Source organism: Gobius niger, assembly GCF_951799975.1.
Source record: "Gobius niger genome assembly, chromosome: 14".
Lineage (NCBI taxonomy): Eukaryota > Metazoa > Chordata > Actinopteri > Gobiiformes > Gobiidae > Gobius > Gobius niger.
The window spans coordinates 20,489,241-20,509,835 of NC_136865.1; the positions used below are offsets into that span (position 1 = coordinate 20,489,241).

Below are 20,595 nucleotides of genomic sequence, written 5' to 3' on the forward strand. Positions count from 1 at the left end.
TGGTGCGACCCGGGCCTAACCCTGCTTTGCTTCGAGATGAGATTTGGATCTCAGGGTGGTACATCCAGCTCACAGTTGCTTCAGAAGTGAAATTTACCGAGTTATTTCTGTTTCTGTGACATGTGACGTCAAAAGCAGTAAGAAGTTTAAAAAGATATCATGATCCTGTTCGAGAAGACACTCAGTTTACATTTTCCCAATAGATTCTCTTCTGTACTGCAGGGTCAGTAAGTTTTCAAACCACTTATTAACCACATATTTCTTTTTCATTATGATTGCTAGTCTGACGGTGGAACCATATGCAACCAGCAGAGGTGGGCAGAGTAGCCAAAATATTCACTCAAGTATGAGTAACGTTACTTTAAAATAATTTTACTCAAGTACAAGTAAACCCAAATATATACTCAAGCAAAAGCTAAAAAAAAAAGTACTTGGAGAAAACGTTACTTAAGGACTGTGAGTACTCAGTAACTACTTGAGTGTAAAGGAATGATTTATGTTTCAATTATGAGAAACAAAACATGAAATTATGTAAAAATCCTATTATGTGCAATGAAATCTTAGGATTTTTCCAGAAGAGGAAAGAAAGGCACTGGCAGCTTTGAAGAAGGACGAGAGCATCCACATCCTGCCGGCGGATAAAGGCTGACGCACAGCTGACTACGAACCCAAGATCAGTCACCTGCTCTGTGATGCTGACACCTATGAACGACCCCACCAGCGGTTACAGGAAGAAAATCATAGATTACCTTCAGAAGCTGGAGAAGGAGGAAGTAATTGACAAAACGCTCTATTTCAGGCTTCACCCTGGGGAGGCCATTCCATGTTTTATGGGCTTCCAAAAATACACAGGGAAAGTGTCCCCCTCAGACCCATTGTAAGCAGCATAGACTCCATCGCCTATAATGTGTCTAAACACCTCAAGACCATCTTATCCCCTTCATTGGCAACACAGAACATCAAGTGGAAACATAAAGGATTTTGTGGAGAAGATCAAACACCTCCAGCTTGAAACAGATTAAACTATGATGTCTTACCATGTGACAGCACTTTTTACAGCTGTCTCAAACTTAACAGCAGTCAAAGCGGTGAGGAAGATACTGAACGAGGACAACACTCGCTGAAACTACACTTCAACTACAGAACACAGAAGATGACTCAGGAACACATTTTCAAAGAAAATTCTATAAAAATGTATTAAAAATATATTTTTCTGAGAGGGAGCACGAAACACAAACTACATACATTTTAGGTCGACGTGAAGATTTGTAACTGTACATTTACTCACGGTGGCACAAGTAACAATATTACTCAAGTAATAACTTAAAGGGACTATACAGAGTTTAAAAATGTTAGAACTAAGTATTTTCCTCTCCCTACATGTTCCAACAATGTCCTGATGTGTAGAATGATCCCAGACCTATTCACCACAACTGCCTCAAAAATCCTGCACTGTCATATAGTAATAAGTCTAATATAGAGACTGCAGTTACGCATAAGACCTGTGGTGGCAGTAGTGAGCATAAAATAACCTACTTGTATCTAGTCCTTTTAAATAAACAGCCTGGGTTTGCCATTCATTTGTATGGGCAAAGATATGCTAAATTCAAACAGATTGTGAATTTAATATTTTTGACAGATTGGCCACCCTTAGAAATAGCTCTGTAAAACTATTGAATCTTCCAACAATAAAACCAAACACCTGGACTCATTACCATACAACAAACACTTGCCAAGTGCAATGACAAAAGAAGTGGAGGGAAAGCAAAATGTTTTTGTTTTGAGATTTCAGCAAGTAACCAGACATGAGAAAGTCGCCTTAAAGGGATGACCGCACTATACCTGATTAGATTATTTATCAATTACAACTGAACAGTACACCCATTCTTAAAGAGACGGGACAGGCACGTTTTATATCAGCTACTTTATCTTTAGGCCCAAAGTTTGTGGAATCTGTCTCTCAAAAATGGTCTTGTTGAAGCCATGTTGGGATCGTTTCACCACCACAGCTACACAACTGTTCATCACAGAAACCCTCTCTCTCTTCTCATCGGAGTCATGCCAACCAGATGGGATCCCTGCGCCTAATGAGCTACACCGACTTCTTCATTATCCCGTACCCCTGCTCGGGCCAGGTATCGGGGCTTGTTGCGGCTGCTTTTTGTCCATGTTGCAATTATGAAGTGCGCTGGTTCGATGCCCTCCTCCGGATCTCATCAATTACTCCGCTAATTGGCCATCAGACTTTGAGAATAAGCAATCCATCAACCCTGCGCCCCTGCCACGTGTCAATAGACTCGGCATCTGCGATCTGTAATGAAAATAAACTATGGGCATGCGTTTATTGATAAATGTTGCTTGTCAATATTTTTTGCTCCGGTCAAAACAAATCACCGCGAAATACATCGTGAAGAAAAGGCCATTGATTTTCCTTTCTTACTGTGTCCTTATTGATTACCTACATTGTATTACACAGGGCAAGAGTCTTATAAAAAATGACTTGGAAGCAGTAAAACTCTACTGTGTGTAAAGTGTGTAAAATTTAGATGTGCATTGACACGTTTTGTTTCAAGGCTTGTTTTGACATTGTTTAATGGAGAAAGAGAAAAAAAAAATATATTGCTGTTATATTAATGCCTTCAGCAATCTCAGCCTGTTGCTACAAATGTGTACATCTGTCAACCAATGGCTGACCGGACCTTGAGCATTCTCTCCCCATACAAGTAAATGGTGAAGCCAGACCCTATATTTAAGTATGGCGAGGTATGTTATGTCCTTTTCGTGCCATTTTTTACTATTTCTGTGGTTTCTCCATCATTAACACGTTATAAGATGATGTTTAGTGGGCACTGTTGTGTGTATCTCAGAGCCCACAAAAAGCAGAAACTTAAAGTGCATATAACACATAAGACACATTCTTAACACTATGTTAAAGGGGCTAGATGCAAGTTTGTCATTTTATGCTCACTACTGCCACCTCAGGTCTTATGCGGAACTGCAGCTTCTAGATTGTGCTCATGCATGACGGCACTCGGACCCGAATTAACACCTTTTTGAGTGACAGTGCAGGATTTTAGAGGCAGTTGTGTTGAATATGTCTGGGCTCATTCTACACATTAGGACATTGCTGGAGCATTTAGGGGGGTGAAAATACATAATTTTAACATTTTTAAACTCTGTATAGTCCTTTTAACTATATTTAGGATTTTGCTAAAGATTGTACCTTTACATAGCTTTCTTTAGTTTGGCCATTTTTTGTGATATTTATAGTTTCACTTCCTTATTGGACACCAACAGGAAGTGACGAAGATGAAGGCAAACACATTTAAACTGTTGCCATGCCAACCATGATGGAGCACTTTGACTTTACTGCGCGGACGTCGAAGTGTTCCTGTATTATTATGCCTTACCCCTTTGTATCCGCTTAGAAAATCAACATGTTTAATTTTGTGTAACTATACTTGGATCGTGTAACTTTTCACGTAACTGTATTTAAATAGGGAAAACGTGGAAGAGCTTGGTAGCTTCTAAGTTAACCCCAGATTGGAGATTTGAATATGCCTGGAGAAGCTAAATGCTAACATCTGTCGTATATTTGCATGACTGAGCGCACGCACAAAGACCAGACAGGTACACATCAACTCGTCTAAGCTCAGGTATGAACATATCTCAGTATGGAAAAACGGTGGCCTGTCCCTTTAAAAATTCAAATAAAAGTAAAAAATTGCTGTGTCACTGAAATAAAATGATATTTATGCAACTGATGTTATCCATCTAAATAAGTCATATTTTCAAAAGCATCAAAACCAGTCATACCATGTGCACTTTAAAGGCCCTACACCTGATTTGTTGATTACTAACAATGAAAGAAGAACTCATTTGAAATCTAGTCCTTTCCTCACATCCCAATTCTTCACAGGCTCAGGTTTATCGGGATCACTTTCAGGGGTCCATTTGATAGAAATGCAGTGAAACTTACCAACAAGCTCATGAAATTGACACAAATGCAATATAATGTGATGCACAGTGGACAAAATCTATTTTATAGGTATAGTGCCTTTAACAGACTTTTTTCCTTCTAAACCACTGGAGATTTTAAAAGGTCAAACACTGGTCTCTACAGGGTGACCAGCAGTGACAGCGAACGGAGTTGTCCCACGGCTCTTTACTCCACTTTGCATAGCCTACTGCTTCAAGCTAAAAGTCTATGCACAATGTTTGCTAGCACCCACAGAAATGGCGGATCTCCATGGTAACAGTAAATTCCATCCCAAACTCTATATTTATTTAGCATTTAGCTCAGAGGCCACTTGTAAACGCTAATTCTTATCCAAAGTCAAATCTAACAAGGTCTGCACATTCATTATGATTACCGTATTTTCATGGACTATAAGTCGCACCAGCCAAAAAATGCAGAATGAAGAAGAAAAGCATCATTGACAAGCCTCTCACAGCAACACCCATTCGCAAACTCGTTCCTCTATCTGTGGCCATCTAGCTTTAAGCCCGCGATTTGCTTATGTTGTTATGTTTTCTTCAATGCAGTAAGATTAGCCTCTGGTTTTCGCCCCACAAGCTTCTCGCTCACTCCAAGCTTTCTTTCTGCTGCTCCATTACCATTTTCGGCTGCACATTTCACTACTTGCAGCCATACTCTGCAGAATATGATATTCTTTTTGGGGGCTTTTTGTGCTCAGTCTAAGCAGATACTGGTACACAAGCCTAGATAGAGCGCCCTCTAGCGGCTGTCAGTGTGAAAATAACCAACATGTGAAATAATATATTTTGATATATAAGTCGCACCTGATTATAAGTCGCACCACCAGCCAAACTATGAAAAAAAGTGCGACTTGTAGTCCGGAAAATGTTACCTAAATGTGCTCGGTGGGTTGACAACAGCTGAAAACATCAGGTTTGTGACGTCTGATGGCTAGAGGCTAACGGCTATAGGAAAAATACATTGAACAGGCTAACGGCGCTTCTCCTTCTCCTTCCTATGCCTACCCCCCGTGCCAAATCCACATTCCTGTAACTGCACTGAATGATTTGCTGTAAGACACTGGTTACAAGAAAGAAATCTAAATCATGTATCTTCTCCCGTCACAGTCGAATTTCTTGGTTTCCAGCCTAAAAAACTTTAGTTAAAAAGATTTGGAGACATTTCAGCGAAGCAGTCAGCGGGAAAAAACACATGTCACCCCCAGATTCGGAGCGCTTTGAAAACACTGTCTCCTTTTTAAAACGTGGGGAGGACTTTGATGAGAGCGCTGCAGCGGACTGACAGCAGCGGCTGAGTCAGAGCCAAAGGGAGAGCGAGGAGAGCGAGGAGAGCGAGGAGAGAGGGGAGAGCGAGGAGAGCGAGGAGAGAGGGGCTGACGGCTCCCAGTGAAAAATGGAGTAGAAATGACATGAACGTCGGAGTGAGGAATTTGAAAATGGAGAAGAATGAAGCACTAAAAGTCATTTGTAAGATTAAAAGGGCAGTAAAGTATGTAAGGGGGGGGGGATTAATTTGACGCCAGACTCATAGAGAAGGTACATTTTCGTTCATGCCATTCACTTTTATCAGTTCTGACACATGGTTTGTTGAAGCAGCAGGAATAAGGTCCTTCATTCATGGGAGCTGTACTGTTTACAAAGAGCCCAGTGAGCCCTTCAATTTGTCAAAACATAAAGTTGTCGAGAGTATTGTGGGCACACCAAGATCTCGCCTGGGCCGGAGCACTTTCTAAAAATATGTATTATTAATAACATGGCCATTTCAAATTGATATGAGCAATTCCATCACATTCTTAAAGGAACAGGCCACATTTTTTTTCCATACTGAGATATGTTCTGACCTGAGCTTAGACGAGTTGATGTGTACCTGTCTGGTCTTTATGCCTAATGCTAACAACATCTTTGGTCTTTGTGCGTGGCTGAGCACACACGTAAAGACCAGACAGCTACGCATCAACTCGTCTCAGCTCAGGTAAGAACATGACTCAGTATGGGAAAACGGTGGCCTGTTCCTTTAAAATCCTGATTCTTTGTGCAGATGGGTTTTTAGGCACAGACCTTTCTGAGAGGGGAGCAGCACGGGACTTTACAACTAATATCCCGCATCAGCGCTACTCTTGGGTTTAAAATCCCTAAAAAATACGCCGCACTCTGCACGAAATGGTCTCTTTTATCCCACAGTCATCTCAAACACAAGTCAAAAGGGATTTCACTCTACTCTGAATAAAAACCTGAAAATGGGAAGTATTTGGTACTTTTAAATAGACCAGGAATTGACTGATTCATTAACTTAACATGTTTGTGTTGACGGCGAGGATCATGTATCTTCCTCCACTTCTGTTTGCCCACAGATGAAAAATGAATGGATGCACCGGGAAGACTCACCCATTTGGGCATGGTCCCTCCGTTGGGGTCGTGGTGATGGTACTGCAGCACTATGACTGTAGCGATGACTGACATCCCCACGATGATCATTATACTGGCGAAGTACTGGCCTGAAAAAACAGAGGGGGAAACAGAGTTGTATTGCAGTGAATGTAGGAAAGCAGAATTTCTTTACATATGCTTCTATTTTGCAAAACAATCAACTGTGTCCCATAAATGACAAACTTGATGTATCCCTTGCGTGGGTGTAAAACTTCAATTCACTAATGTTACAGGCACTGGCTTTTGTCCAGAGTGTCTCCTCCCTTTCTATGTACAAAATAAAACCAATCAGGAGATACATGTCTGTGAACATGAAGAAAAGAGCCCATACTAACAAGCCTCCCGATTATGCTGCTTTCTCAAATGCCGTTTCGTCACCTCAACATGGACAACAATCAACTCCTTTAAAGCAGTACTAAGTAACGTGTTTACCTTAATAAATCCTTTTCGTAGTCACAATACAAGTGTTTATGGAATGATTGGAGGGTCTTTCATCTCCCCCTGGTGTCTCTGGCCAGAAAACCATGTTTGCAACTTGACTGCCACTGGGCCGTAGCAAGCAATACACACTAATAGAATCACAAAAAAGAAGCTAACATGCTAACGGGCAGAGCTAACAGTATTTACAGCCAAGTTTGAGGGAAAAAAATCATTTCCATTGTGTAATTGGATGTACAATATCCCTTTGCCTTTTCTGTCAGCGTAGTATTTACTCTCCAAGACAATTAATAAGTTAAAAAATCGTCTCTAGGGGCAAGAGTTACTTACTACTGCTTTAAATAAGTACTCCATGTGATTGATGATTGACAGGCGGATCAACCAAGCACAGAAAAGCAAAGACTTACCGAAGAAGTACTAGAACTCACACAAAACACTGAGAGACAGCGTCATCTTCTAATCAACACAAGAACCACTAAACTGATTTGTTCTGAATGATGCTGGATTTGAGAGTGTTTTCCACATTTAAGTGACGGACGACAAATTTGCATCTGTGATTGGATCTATAAAAAACTCACCAGATGAATGATGATGACACTCCAGCCTTTGAACAGAAAGTAGAAGTGGCTGGCTGTCCAAGCAAGTGCAATCAAATCTCCCTTCATCTCCCGACTACTTATTCTTTATTACAAAATTCACCCTTTTTTGGCATTAACTGTGCACTACGACAGACACGGGGGAAAGTGGTGCTGCACAACTTATGGTCAATGAATCAGTGATACTGTCGGCCTCGTCCTCTTGGATACACCATCATTCTCTCAGTAAGAGCTTGTTCACAACCATCCTCCAGACTGAGTGTGTGAACGCATCATGTCAGGTGAATGAAAAAGAAGGTATTTTGGGAGCGCTAATCCTGTGACTTCTAGTCTGTATCCTCTCGCAGCTGGTGGAGGGATTAATTTGCACTTAGTAAATATTTGTTTATAAAACAGCCACAGAATGATAATTTAGTCCGAGCTTGTTCCTTAATGAACACAGGAGTTACACAGAGAATATGAACACTAATTAGTAAATATCTCTACAGACTACTCGACTAACAATATTTAATCACATCTTCAAATCAAGTTAGCTTCTGCCACAAATCTATTACTGAAAGCTTTATGAAATGCAGAAAGGCACATGGGAGCCATGGATGCAGCTTAGTATGCAAAACAGCAAGATTATCCAGTAACTGTGGTGCTGACCAAGATGGCTCAAGATCAGGCATTGGTCGAAAATGTGATGAATTATAGACAAAATATCCCTTTAGGGACATTTTATTCTAGTATGTACATACATATACTGAGGAACACAGCTGCACTCTAGTCACTTAACGTTCAGCAAATCGGAACATTAGCGTTTATGAATAAATATGGCCAATTACAATTATGGCTATTTAATCATCAAGTCTCCAGTAAAGCTGTGGCTGTAACCGCTCATTATCTGAGCAGAAACTATTATGTGAAAACTATTTTGTGTTGTAGGGTTGTGTACTGGATGGGAACGCATTGCTTTGTGGTTCAAGCTAAGGTTTATTTTGAAACATCTGTCTCATGAGCTATATTAAGTGTGAAATATGAGGAAAAAATCCTGCTTTGCTACAGCCATGATCCTACAAAAGCTTTAAACTGAAAGAACTGCTCTAAGCAGGACTGTTGTGGTGACACAGTTTAACGGCCAGGATTTGTGTCTTTGAGATAAATTGTCACTGAATCTGGCGCCGACTCGACTTTTCTTAATTCACTAAAAGATCATTTCCAACTGCCGGCATACGGTCAATTTGGCCAATTAAATTTTAAGGCACAACAGATGGTGAAAATAAATTCTGCGCTTATTTTCTGCATTTTGTAGTGCTATTACTTTGGGTCGTTTGCTCAGAAAACAAAGATGGAGAAGTAAATAAGTGAAGAAGATATTTAGTAGCATAAAGTACAACATTTAAAGGCTTGTAAACAAAAAGGCAGAGACTGCATTAGAATCACTTAGCCTAAACTTACCGCAGGTCTTTGATTAACAAAAGACCTATATTTGACAAACCAGACTGTGACATCTGTTTCTCAATTACCTCCAAAGACTTTTATACAACCGTCTCTTCACAAAAGTCTCCCAAAAAGTGCGTCACCAGGGACGGTTATTAATTCACACTCAGCAGAGCATCTGCACCACATCTACAACATCAGATCCTCCACTCACCCACGCTATTCTATTCAACTAACATTCATTCACTCTCACTTTCTGTTCCTTTCATGGTTTAGGGAGAAAAAAAAGTTTCCAGAAAGTAAAAGCACAATAAATATCTTGAATTTTTACCTATTAGTGGAACGGAGTCTGACGTGGCCGGCATGATCTCTGCTACGAGCAACATGAAGACAGTGAGAGACAGCAGAACAGTGATCCCTGTAAAAAAAAAAAAGCAAAAGTAATCAATGTCAATCAGTTTAATCCTGTATCTTTGAGCTGCTGTGGTTTCTGGACAAAGTACTCTTTCGTCTTTTGACAAATGGCCCCTGATTTGTGCGAGTTTAGCTTCGATTTATGCAAATATCCTGCTGATGCCTGTACACTGAATAACTTTTAGACATAATGTACCTCTACAGGAGCCTCTACAGTTTTTTCTTAAGTTGCCGAAAAACTAGATCTATCTTCATTGTACGCCGTGCTATCTGTCTCACTCGCTCTATAGTGCTTTCCTGGCATATATCTTGTTCCATTCAAACGCATTCAATTGAACAAGCCAAGGTGGTTGAAATAAATTCTGAACGCCTCCTCGGGATATTAAACAAATTAAAAATGCATCCTAAGGGCTGTTTTCTCTCCAGAATAAATGAAACAAACTTGTGTGGTCCGATAACTGCCGGCCTGTTCGGTGGTGACCCGAGGTTCTCCATCAAAGCGGTGACAGTGTTTTCCTGGAAGGCGGTGTGTAAGCTCTCTGGACCCAATCAATTCACTAGCTTTAATTACATCAATAGGTTAAGTGGCCGCGTGTAAAGGGTTGGCATTTTTGTCCCGGTAGGAAGCGCTGCGTAATGCTTCCGGGATTCATGTGGACAATAGGCCTTTTGATGCTTCTGGCGTCAGGAACATGGCTCTTCTGTTGAAATTACAAGAGGAGGCACATTGTGAGATAACACCTCAATGGGGAGTTTAGAAATGAATGCATCTTGAGTGTGTTGACTTTTCTTTAAAGCCACAATGCGGAATATTCTATGTTATACTGCCAGGCCGGACCAAAAGTCGGCACCTGCCTGTTGGGGCAGATCTGGGTTAGTGCAGTTGGTCAAGTCTAGGTTCAGCAACACTATGAGCCCAAAGAATGAGATCAGCTGACTACACTCGTGCTCAAAGGTTCATACCCTGGTAGAATTTCATCATAGGCCATAGGTGCACCATACATGAAGTATGGAGGTGTTTCGCTGAAGCCACTGGCTCAAGCAGAATAAAGTGAAGGTCCCGTTAGTGCCATCTCAGTCTCCTGACCCCAATATCATTGAACCACTGTGGGGAGAACTCAAACGGGAGTTCATGAAAGGCCTGGAACTTACAGGAACTGGAATGGGCAGCTTTTAGCCTGGGAACACCCATGCTGCACAGCAGTCTGGGGACCATGGCTGAAATTTTCACATGGATTTGGGGACCAATCACAGAATGAGGAGGGACGGCAAGGCGGTGATGGGCTATTCGACATAGGGAAGTTTGTTCACTGTTACAAAAATTGAAAGAAAAGATTTTTACAGATCCAACATCCCAGCAGCGACTCCATCTTTCGATCAATCTTTAGACCGTGTTCTAAATAGTAGTTTAATAGTTTAATAGTAGTCTCGCGATGACTAGGCCTTTACCATTAGATTGTATACAGAACCTTCTACCACAAAAGAATCCAAGCTGTCATTGATGTTAAAGGGGGCAATAAACAGTATTAAGAACTGCGGTGTGTGAACTTTTGATCATGGTCATTTTGGTACTTTCTTTTTCATTACGATTTAAAAACTCAGTTGTTTCACCATAAATGGCTTCACACAACCACTGACTATGAGTGAAAAAAAAACTTTTGTGTTATCTTTCATATTCTTTGAAAAATAGTCCCAAAGAAATCAAACATTCTGCCAGGGTATGTAAACCTTTGAGCACAACTGTACCTGAACATCCTGAATGACCAGGTTATTCCATCAAGGGACAATGGATTTCTTCTTCCCTGATGGCACAGGCACAGAGTCCAGATCTTAACCTCATTGTGAATCTTCGGGATTCTCTTTGCACAATGGTGAGTTGATGAGAAAATTAAAGCAACAGTGGATGGAAATAAATCTGCTGACATTACAGTAGCTCATGCCACAGCGGACGCAAGTTCTAATCAAAGCTAAAGACGGTCCAATGAAATATTAGAGTGTGTGACTTTCTTTTTTTCAGAAATGCAAACTGTAAGACAAATTCAAGCATGTGCCAACAATATCAAACGTGCTAATGCGTAGCCAGGCAGCGAAGAGGATCGAAAGCATTAAACCCCATATCTGACTACTGTTTTAGAGGGATTAATGCTTGTGTATAATCTGCCATGTGTGGGCGTACTCGCAAGCATTGTCCATAGACTAAGCTTGAACAACTCAGCTGCCAGGTCACTGCTGGTAAATACATCTAACGCACCCTAGTGTAGATTAATAGTATTTTACATTTTAAAATCTGCACTGGTTTATTATAATGGAATGTGCCAGGAATAGGGCTGGGTACAGTTAGTTTTCGGTACCGATACCTGAACGATACTTTCTTCGGTACCGATACTTAATTATTTTTAATTTAGAACCATAAAACAGATAATGTTGATTTATTCTTTTCCTTCCATTTAATTTCTTTTACATTTGTATTAGTTATTTGAGATGAAACTTCCTTTAACAACAGGCGGAAAAAAACTTTCCACGTTTCTTATTTTTTTCCCCCATGTTTTAGCCTGGCTAACACCAGACTAAAATCACAAGTGATATTTAGTCTGGGGACCACCAATTCATTTTCTCGTAGGAGAGGTGTGGTTTACGATCGTCCATAGTCGTTTATTTGGCGATACGAAAAAAAAAAAAAAGTCTCATGCGTCTGCACGTAGCCATGGCCAATCGTATCATCGTATGAGATGACGTATGACGCACCCGCTGTAAACTTTTGAGCTAAATTATTTAGAACAAGGTCTAAAGCTTGATCAAAAAATACCATCGTGTCTGCTGCTGTCACGTTGGATCCGTAAATAAACTTTTTTTTTATTATCCGTAAATAAACTACAAGCTTCCGTATATCGAATAGTGCGTCATCGTCTTGCCGTCCCTCCTCGCTCTGTGATTGGTTCCCAAATCCACCGGAGATTTGGGCCATGGTCCCCAGGCTGTTGTGCAGTTCGAAATAATTCGAGCGCACACAGCAGCCTGGTGTTAGCCAGGTTACCCATGTTTAACAATTTAAAAGAAAAATGTCCCCCCCAATTTTCCCCTTTTTTTTCAAATTTTCCCCAAATTTACCACCCATTTTTTTTTTTTTCTAATTTTTTTTTTTTTAATTTTTTATGTTATTTCCCTTTTTGATATTGTTGATTCCCCAAATTTTTCCCAAATTTAACCCAATTTTTCCCACTACTTGCTTTTTTTTTTTTTTCTTTTTAAATGTGTATAACCAACAGCATAAAAACTTGAATACAAAGGTTTTATGTTTCTTTTCGGCACCTGCTTTTTTCCCCCGATACCGGTAGTACCTAAACCTTCATTTTCGATACCGTACTGGTATCGTTTAACAGTACCCAGCCCTAGCCAGGAATCCCCGAAATCGTATTGTTTTGATGATATAATCCCAAACCCTATACAGTATGATGGTTTCATAATGTCCTGTTGAAATATTCCAAATACCAATGCCTCTGGATTATTCTAGCAGACTTTTGCAGTCCCTACCTGTAACTCGTCTCCATCTGTGACATTGCCCCATCTCATCTTTTCCAAATTCACCTCAGCTTCCTGCTTCCGTCCCTGTGCCCAATTTCCATCCCCTCCATTTCATTCCATTCCCTTTGAGCTCAGAACCTTCATCCCACGATTGTTTCATCTCGTTCTCTGGATTTATTCTCAGATGGAGCCTGGCTGCTTCGTCGAGTGGTATTTTTGTACAACGCGCTTCACAATGGGGCTCTTTAGTTGGAGATGGGGGCTCCGGGATTGTACTGTGTGCCGCAGCCTACATTTTCCCTTTTTGGGTGAGGGTTTTGCCTTTTGCCACTTTGAAGTCGAGCGCAGTGATTCCTGAACTTTTTCGAGCAACAGTGCAAAACATTGAGTTAAAATGGACTAAAATGGTAATCAAGTGACTATATTAACAAACCAAACCTCGCTTTTTTTTCTGGACAGGGCTCATTTGACAGACTTTTCAGAGCAGAAAACACACCACGTCTAAACCAGGATTTCTCTAGGACTACAGTGATCCTTAAACCATATTTAGGATGTGGAAAAAGACAGGTCTCTGGAGCGCGGTTTGTGTGCGTTCCTGTCTATTGTCTTTGGCCGCTCACCCAGAGAGATCTTCTCCCCGGAGTCGGCCGGCAGCACGAAGATAAGAAGCGTCATAGAGGACAGGAGCACGCAGGGGATGAGCAGGTTCAGGGCGTAATACAGCGTCCTCCTGCGAATCGTGATCACAAACGTCACGTCGGGATACGGCTCCTTACAGCAGTCGTAGAAGATCTCGCTTCTGGTGCCCGGGACACCTGCGAAGCGATTAGAAGAAGGGGTAAATGCATTGACTTTGGCGGGACAGAGGCGATTAGTTCTTGAATAGCTATAGAGAGGGCGCCGCGACTGTGGTGCGGGGCTCAAGCATTACCAGAGAGTATGTTATTCAAATCTTGCACAAGGAGATACTGTTTGTTTTTTTAACTCAGTTTACCTACAAAAGCCCTTTCATGTCCTAGTAATGAGGCAAGTAATGGAAGGAGCAGTAGAAATCTGGCAAATTTGGCAAGGTAAGTGAAATATCTTGCTCAGAGACTCAACAGGGAAAGAGATTCGAATAGTTAGCTATTCCAATAGCTAACTATTAAAAAAGATTGTTGTTCTTGTCATAAAAGTGATCTCTACTAGAGGTTGACAGAAGCCGAAGCTAATTTTTGGGGATTGTTTTTAGCCGATGCCGATAAGCTCAGCCGATATTTTTGCCAGATTTTTCCAAATGTCTGGTCTATAATCGTGTAAAAACATAAATAATTGGCTGGCAGTGGCCAGTTTCTGTCCCAGCTTTGATTAGTTTCCATTAGCATTAGCATGCTGCCGTTAGCATTAGCATACTGTTGCTAGCCACAACATTTTGCCTAGCAATCAAAATTATAATTGCAGCGATTGATTTCTCCAGGTTCTGTACTTCAAAATGACATACAGCATGTCCATTGATTGTTTAATAAAACTTGTTTTTAACAAACGTGTAGCTAACCAATTTTCATTGCAATGTTTCTCTGTTCCCCTGAGGTCTAGGGAGTTGTAGGAGGACTTGTTTTTAAGCCCTGACTTTTATGGGAAGTCTTTAACACTTTCAGTCCTGGAGATATCTGCTTTTTTCAGAGCTAGATTGGCCGATAGCCGACATAGTAAAATCGCCAAATATCGTCCCCTAATCTAATCAACCTCTAATCTCTATAAATCCAGCACTTGTTACGTATCCTTTCACTTAGATATTGCGTAATTATTGCATAAATAAATGTTACCAGAGAAACAGGAAGCACACAGCAAGTGGCAATGTATTCACCCGATGCTTGGAAATATGGAAATAAGTGAATAAAAAAAGCTAAAAGCGCCAACTCTGGAAGGTAATTTAGGCAGCCCACTCACCGATGAGGTCCCACTCCCCGTTGGGCATGTATCCCGAAATATCTGCCTCGTTCATTTGCAGGTCCAGCAGCCAGCCGTCGTATGTCCAGGAGCCAAACTTCAGCTCACACTTCTGAATGTCGAAGGGAAACCAGCGCACGTCCACGTTACATGTGCTCATGAAGATACCTGTGGAAAGAGAAGATACAGTTCTATTAAATAAATGAAAAATAAATGATTTTTGCTTTGGTATATGAGCACTAGATTGGTTGAAAAGGCAGGCCATTTTGTAGAGTCAATAACATAAAGCTCAGAAATCCATCAACCTTCAAGGATAGATTCACATATGGGCAGGCTCAAGCTTTGTCTACACGAGCTAACGCTAAATAAAAAGCAAACATCGTCAGGTATAAATTGCATGAATAACAAACGCACCAGTGAATCCCTAATGGAGTTACAGTCCCAGACAGCGACGTACTATATTAAAATCTCGCTTTGCTACAGGCGCTTCATTGCTATGTGCGCAAATACAGTCGTACACAGATTAATAATTCATCTTTCTGCAAACTTTGAGCAATATCTAGATGGGGATTGGGACTTACGCTTATGAAAACCATGAGGAGTCAGATATATGCATGTTCAAGACAGTCAGTCAGTGCTGAAAAACTAATAAACTTTTCATGGCCCCCGAAGCTTGGATCCAAAATTTAAAGCTTAGTAAAAAAAAAAAAATCTGCACCAGAAGCCAGCGTATTTGATATTTTTGGCAGTAACGTCGTCAGTATTGGATATTTCAGAAAGACACATGTAAAGTAAAGCATAGACCTCAAACAAAGCCCTTACAGCATCTCGTAAGTGAAGATACAGCACCCAGATCGGGAATTGAACTCTCGACTTTGAACAACTCTGGAAGTAATACACATACAATGCATCTACACAAAATGCCAGCAGAGGGTGGTAGTCTTTATCTGGAAACCATTCAAAAGCTGCTAACTTGCAAATGGGTAAGATGAGACCTGTCAATGAAGTGTTGATGAGATTATTCCTTCTAAAAGTAGTCGAGTTACTTTCTGACTACAAGTTACTTTTTACTAGTTACTTCATGTTTAAAAAAAAAAATCAAGCCAGGCTTTTTAGGTCTGTTCATTTTCTGCAGTTTCGACACAATATTCCTTGCTTTAGATGAGATAAACTCACAATGTCTGTATTTCCAGCCTGACTTTGTAGTTTGCGGTTGTTTTTCTAAATATATCGGTAGTTGCTTGATAAAGTAATTATGTTCTAATTGCCACTTGTGTAATTGTATTCCCATGACATTACTTTAAAGGTAGTCTAATAACAGTTGTGATAGTTGACAGATTACTTTGGTAAATCACTACTGGCAAAACAAGGAGGAACTACATGGAATTGACACTGTGTCAAAGACCAGAAGAGGAAAACTGACTATAAGTGTCAAGGTCAAGATGATTTAATGTGCGGCCCACCAGATGATTTAATGTGGCCCTTTAAGGAGCATGAATTCCTGAGCATGTCAAAAAAAGGTAAGTCTCTAGCCCATTCCTGTGCAGAGTTATGAATTTTTAAGTTTGCTCACTCCAGCTACTAAGGGGCAAATAAAAAAATTAAAAAGGAAAGAATTCCACACGTGTCCAGCAGAGGGCACTGACATAATAAGAGATCAGGATATAAACAGCATATGATAGCCACGTGGTAAATGGTCAGTCTCCCCCCGGGGCGGCTGAATAATGACTTTATGCAGCACTTTAAGAAACCTGTGACACAGCCTGATAGAGCACAATACGTGTAAGATGTTGTTATTTATGAGACCACAGTCCAGATCCCAAACAAGTTCGACACCCCTGATATACAGTATGTAGGCCATGTTCAGGATGAGGAGAAAACATTATAACATACGTAGTTACAAAGCTACAAAAAGTCTCTTTCCAAGTATCCAAAAAGTAATCTGAATACACACCAAAATTAATAAAAATTGTATTATATGAACCCTTTGTTGCTAAAATGATCTCGGCTTGAACAACATATTTCCTCTTCTCACAAACTCTTCTGCACAATACAGTAAAGCAGCTTTGAAATCCGCCGACAGGAGCGGAGTGTGCAGTGCCCTCCTCCGTGCGCCGCTGTTTATGTACGGCTTCAGAATAAACAGTGACACTGAGAAACAGGATTGTGCACGGCCGCCTGATCTGATTAGCACCTTTGTTATGCAAAACGAAACCACCAAGAGTTTGTCTGAAAAGGCAAGCACAAAATTAGAGGCACCACTCGAGGACGGAAACATTTTATGTTTTTCAGTGAATCAGTGGGAAATTGAAGGAGCGACAGGGGACATTTAGAGAAGCACATCTGCGAGAAAATATTATTTCTATTTCACAAAGGGATAAATATAGGACTCAGACACAAAGTAAGATATTTTAGGGGTGAATGCCCACGAGATCGTAAGTCTATTCTTTATCAACAACAAAAATAGTTTGACTGCTCCTTTTCTTATAACAGCAAATAGGCCTGATCTTCTGTTTCAAAACGCAGATTATAATGTAACATTTTGCACTCAGTAGGAGCGCACTTTGAGATCTTGCCACTCCAGACATTTATGTGGGAAGTACGTGGGGTGGAGCGCCTAATGGAGAATTATAGAGTTAATTCGGCCTTCACATATGCCTCACAAATTCAAATTCGAACATTTGGGCGCTGACTTTCTACACGACTTGTGGCCTACGTGTCACATTGTCAGTGCGTTGACTGTTAGTGCCTCCGTGTAACCGAGGTTATTCAACTCTCTCATGTGGAAGCATCACCAGACTCTAAATTATCTATGCTCTGAATACTGTATTGACTGTTTAAATGTTTCATGGCCTGCATTACGATAATAAACCTCTTCCACTTAAGAGATCGAGACTGTGCCCCGTCTCTCCATCCACATTTCCCCAGACTATTCAAGTATTGCCATAACAGCGGTGTTATGCACAACAGCCTTTTTCTTCCAACCAGACAGGGAGAGGGGGTGTGGGGGTGAACATGTGCCTTTGCTTTGGTCGCTATTACGGCCAAACATGTACAAATCCGCATCACAGCGGGACAGGCATAGGCTACATCTCTTCTCAGGACACGAACATTGTTTCACTCACGATGGGGTTAATAAAGTTGCTAGTTGGACCTGCGAGAGCCTGAAATGCTTAAAACAGAACAAAAGGTAGCTCAATGTGTACGAGGACATGAATGTGAGGCTTCCATCGCGCTCAGTGCTGCTTGTAATAAACCTCAGTCGACCTTTCACTTTTTATAATCGCTGCCCTCTCGCAAATGGCGCAGCCAGGCACACGGCGGAACAGCAGAAAATAGCCATCGAGTTAGAGTTTGCGCAGTCCTTGCACCAGGCACAAGATCAGGCCCAGTAGCTTTTCTAACCAAAATGGAAAGGCGCAATGTGGGTGAAATGTATTGCCAAAAAACACAACAACAACAACAATACGTTTTGAACGGCAAATCCCCCTAACACTACATGCACACTGCTTCCGGTTTCATATTAATGTGTGCCTTTGGATTCTGTACTGACATGGTGAAAATAATGTTGTTTTTTTACTGTACCCTGCTTTGGTCGAACTATTGAAAAAAGAACTTTGCAAAGGTTGCAGGTTTTCGCTGCTGAAGTAAACACGTTGCGAGTCTCGGTGAATGCAGTAGTTGGGTCACTGGTAGATGTCACCTGTAGAGCCATTCACGAGGATGTGGAGGCCCTGGTTATAGGGTTATTTTTTGTATTAATAATGTTGTTGTTGGTTTTATCTGTCTCTTTGGACCTCGAGTTCAAACTAAAAGTTGAATTGAATAAGCTTTGAACCGCCATCCCTCCAAACAATAAATGCACACCGTTTCAACTGTGAAAATAAGCTAGTTCAGATGACAACTTTCTGAAGACTTTTACCACTCTAAACAACAACAAAACTTCATTCAGCAGCCCATTACAAACATCCTCTGGAGTTGCCTTTTCAACAAATAAACAAACCAACCATCCAGCTTAAAGTAATTACAGCACCACGATGCATAAAGTGTATTGATAATGTCCACAATAAAATTACAATTCTCCGCACGTATTTCCGTCAGGCAATTAAGTGAGTGGAGCTTATTGCAGTATATAATCCTTTGAGCAGGTTCATGATGTCTCCAAATGAAACAGATGAAACAGTCTCTTGTTTATCCACTTCCTGAACTCTCTCTGGGGTGAATAACTACAAATTTTGTGAATCGCTGGGGTTTGCATTATGGAGATTACCTCGCTGTAATTACTGCTGTTTAAGGCTCTGGAGAGACCCAAACCACAAATTTACTGTGATTAACTGCATCATGCTGCATTAGTGCTGCGGACGAGAGGGGAGCCCGCGCCGAGTGGAGAACAAGCAGCGGGTATTTGAACAACTTCAGAGCTAACCTTTAACTTGAGGGCTTTTAGCACTTCAATCATCCAATATTTTGTGATGTAAAAAGATAAGGTGAAGTGTGACTTTGCCGTTTTAGCTTCTATTACAAGAGTTAAGTATAAAGTCATTCTCTTTGTTGCAAAAAGTAAGCGACATTTTCTTGAAATAAGTCCATTTGTCTTTGATTTGAGTACTGTAACTCATTTTATGAAATCTGTCCATGAGGCAAGATATTTACACTTAAAGGGATATTTCATGATTTTTGACATAGGGCCTCATTTCCTAGTTATCCAGAGTGTTGCTGATTTCTAGAGATTTTTTTTTTGCAATTCATGCAGTTCTTATGTTTGAAGAGTTTCGTGACGCTAGGCTAGTGCAAGGCTAGCGCATTCCTATGGTATCAGCTAGCCTGCATTAAAAACAGTCTGACCCGCTCCACAGTGCACCTGAGGCAAATCACTTATAAAGCCAGACTAACCAAATAAATGTCTGTGTCTATAGAACAATTTTGGAATATAACTGACCTTGCATCACATGAATGATCACATTTTGAGGGACTATTTTCTAGCAGATCACTCCGCCGCCGCGTAGCTTATACAACCACAAAGCTGATGCTGCTCAAATATAAGGCATTTTAAATGCAAAATGGTTAAAATTATTCGACACAGACATATATCGTTAGTCTGGCTTTATAAGTGATTTGCCTCAGGTGCACTGTGGAGCGGGTCAGACTGTTTTTAATGCAGGCTAGCTGATCCCATAGAAATGTGCTAGCCTTGCACTAGCCTAGTGCCACGTAGCTCTTCAAATATAAGAACTGCATGAATTACAAAAAAAAATCTTCAGAAATCAGCAACACTCTGGATAACTAGGAAATGAGGTCCTATGTCAAAAATCCTGAAATATCCATTTAAGTTAAGATAACACAACTACAACTGTTTATTAAAGAAAAGTGTAAATGTTTTTGAGTGTTATTTTTGAGAATTGATGCTGCTCTAATCTGTAACAGGATGCAGGAACTGTGAAGGAGAACTCCGACTGATTCCGGCATCATATGTCACAAAGTATTTGTTTTAACTGCAACTAGTGAGTATAACAACACGGTTTTAACACAAACAAGGGTAAAAAGCTACAACAGAGATAGAACAACTTTACTGCGTGACCCAGCATGATAGAGTTTATATCATTCTCTAACAATAAAACTGAGCAGAACGAAAACCTTGCTCGTCGCTTCACAATATTGCAAAATAATTGTCACAGTGGTGTCATTTGCAAACTACTGGAATTGAATTGTTGCTCGTGATGCAGCAAAGGTCTCATGAGAGCTTAAGGTTTTGACATTTATGACCTAATGCAGTATTAGCAAACAAAATGTGGTCCTCATAGATAATAGTGCAATCGCCGACATCTCCTTCATGTTTATTTCCAAACTA

At 40.7% G+C, this 20,595-nt stretch overlaps 1 protein-coding gene across 1 annotated transcript in view; it reads right to left on the reverse strand.

The window, feature by feature from the left end:
- The window catches only part of chrna11 (cholinergic receptor, nicotinic, alpha 11), a 43,801-nt gene that overhangs the window by 4,586 nt on the left and 18,620 nt on the right, over window positions 1-20,595 (reverse strand). Inside the window, exons 6-9 of the mRNA XM_079570952.1 lie at window positions 14,748-14,915; window positions 13,439-13,633; window positions 9,214-9,300; window positions 6,385-6,494 (exon numbers count right to left, since the gene is read on the reverse strand). Coding sequence (XP_079427078.1) covers window positions 6,385-6,494; window positions 9,214-9,300; window positions 13,439-13,633; window positions 14,748-14,915 — 560 coding nt within the window. The remainder of the gene's footprint in view (window positions 1-6,384; window positions 6,495-9,213; window positions 9,301-13,438; window positions 13,634-14,747; window positions 14,916-20,595) is intronic.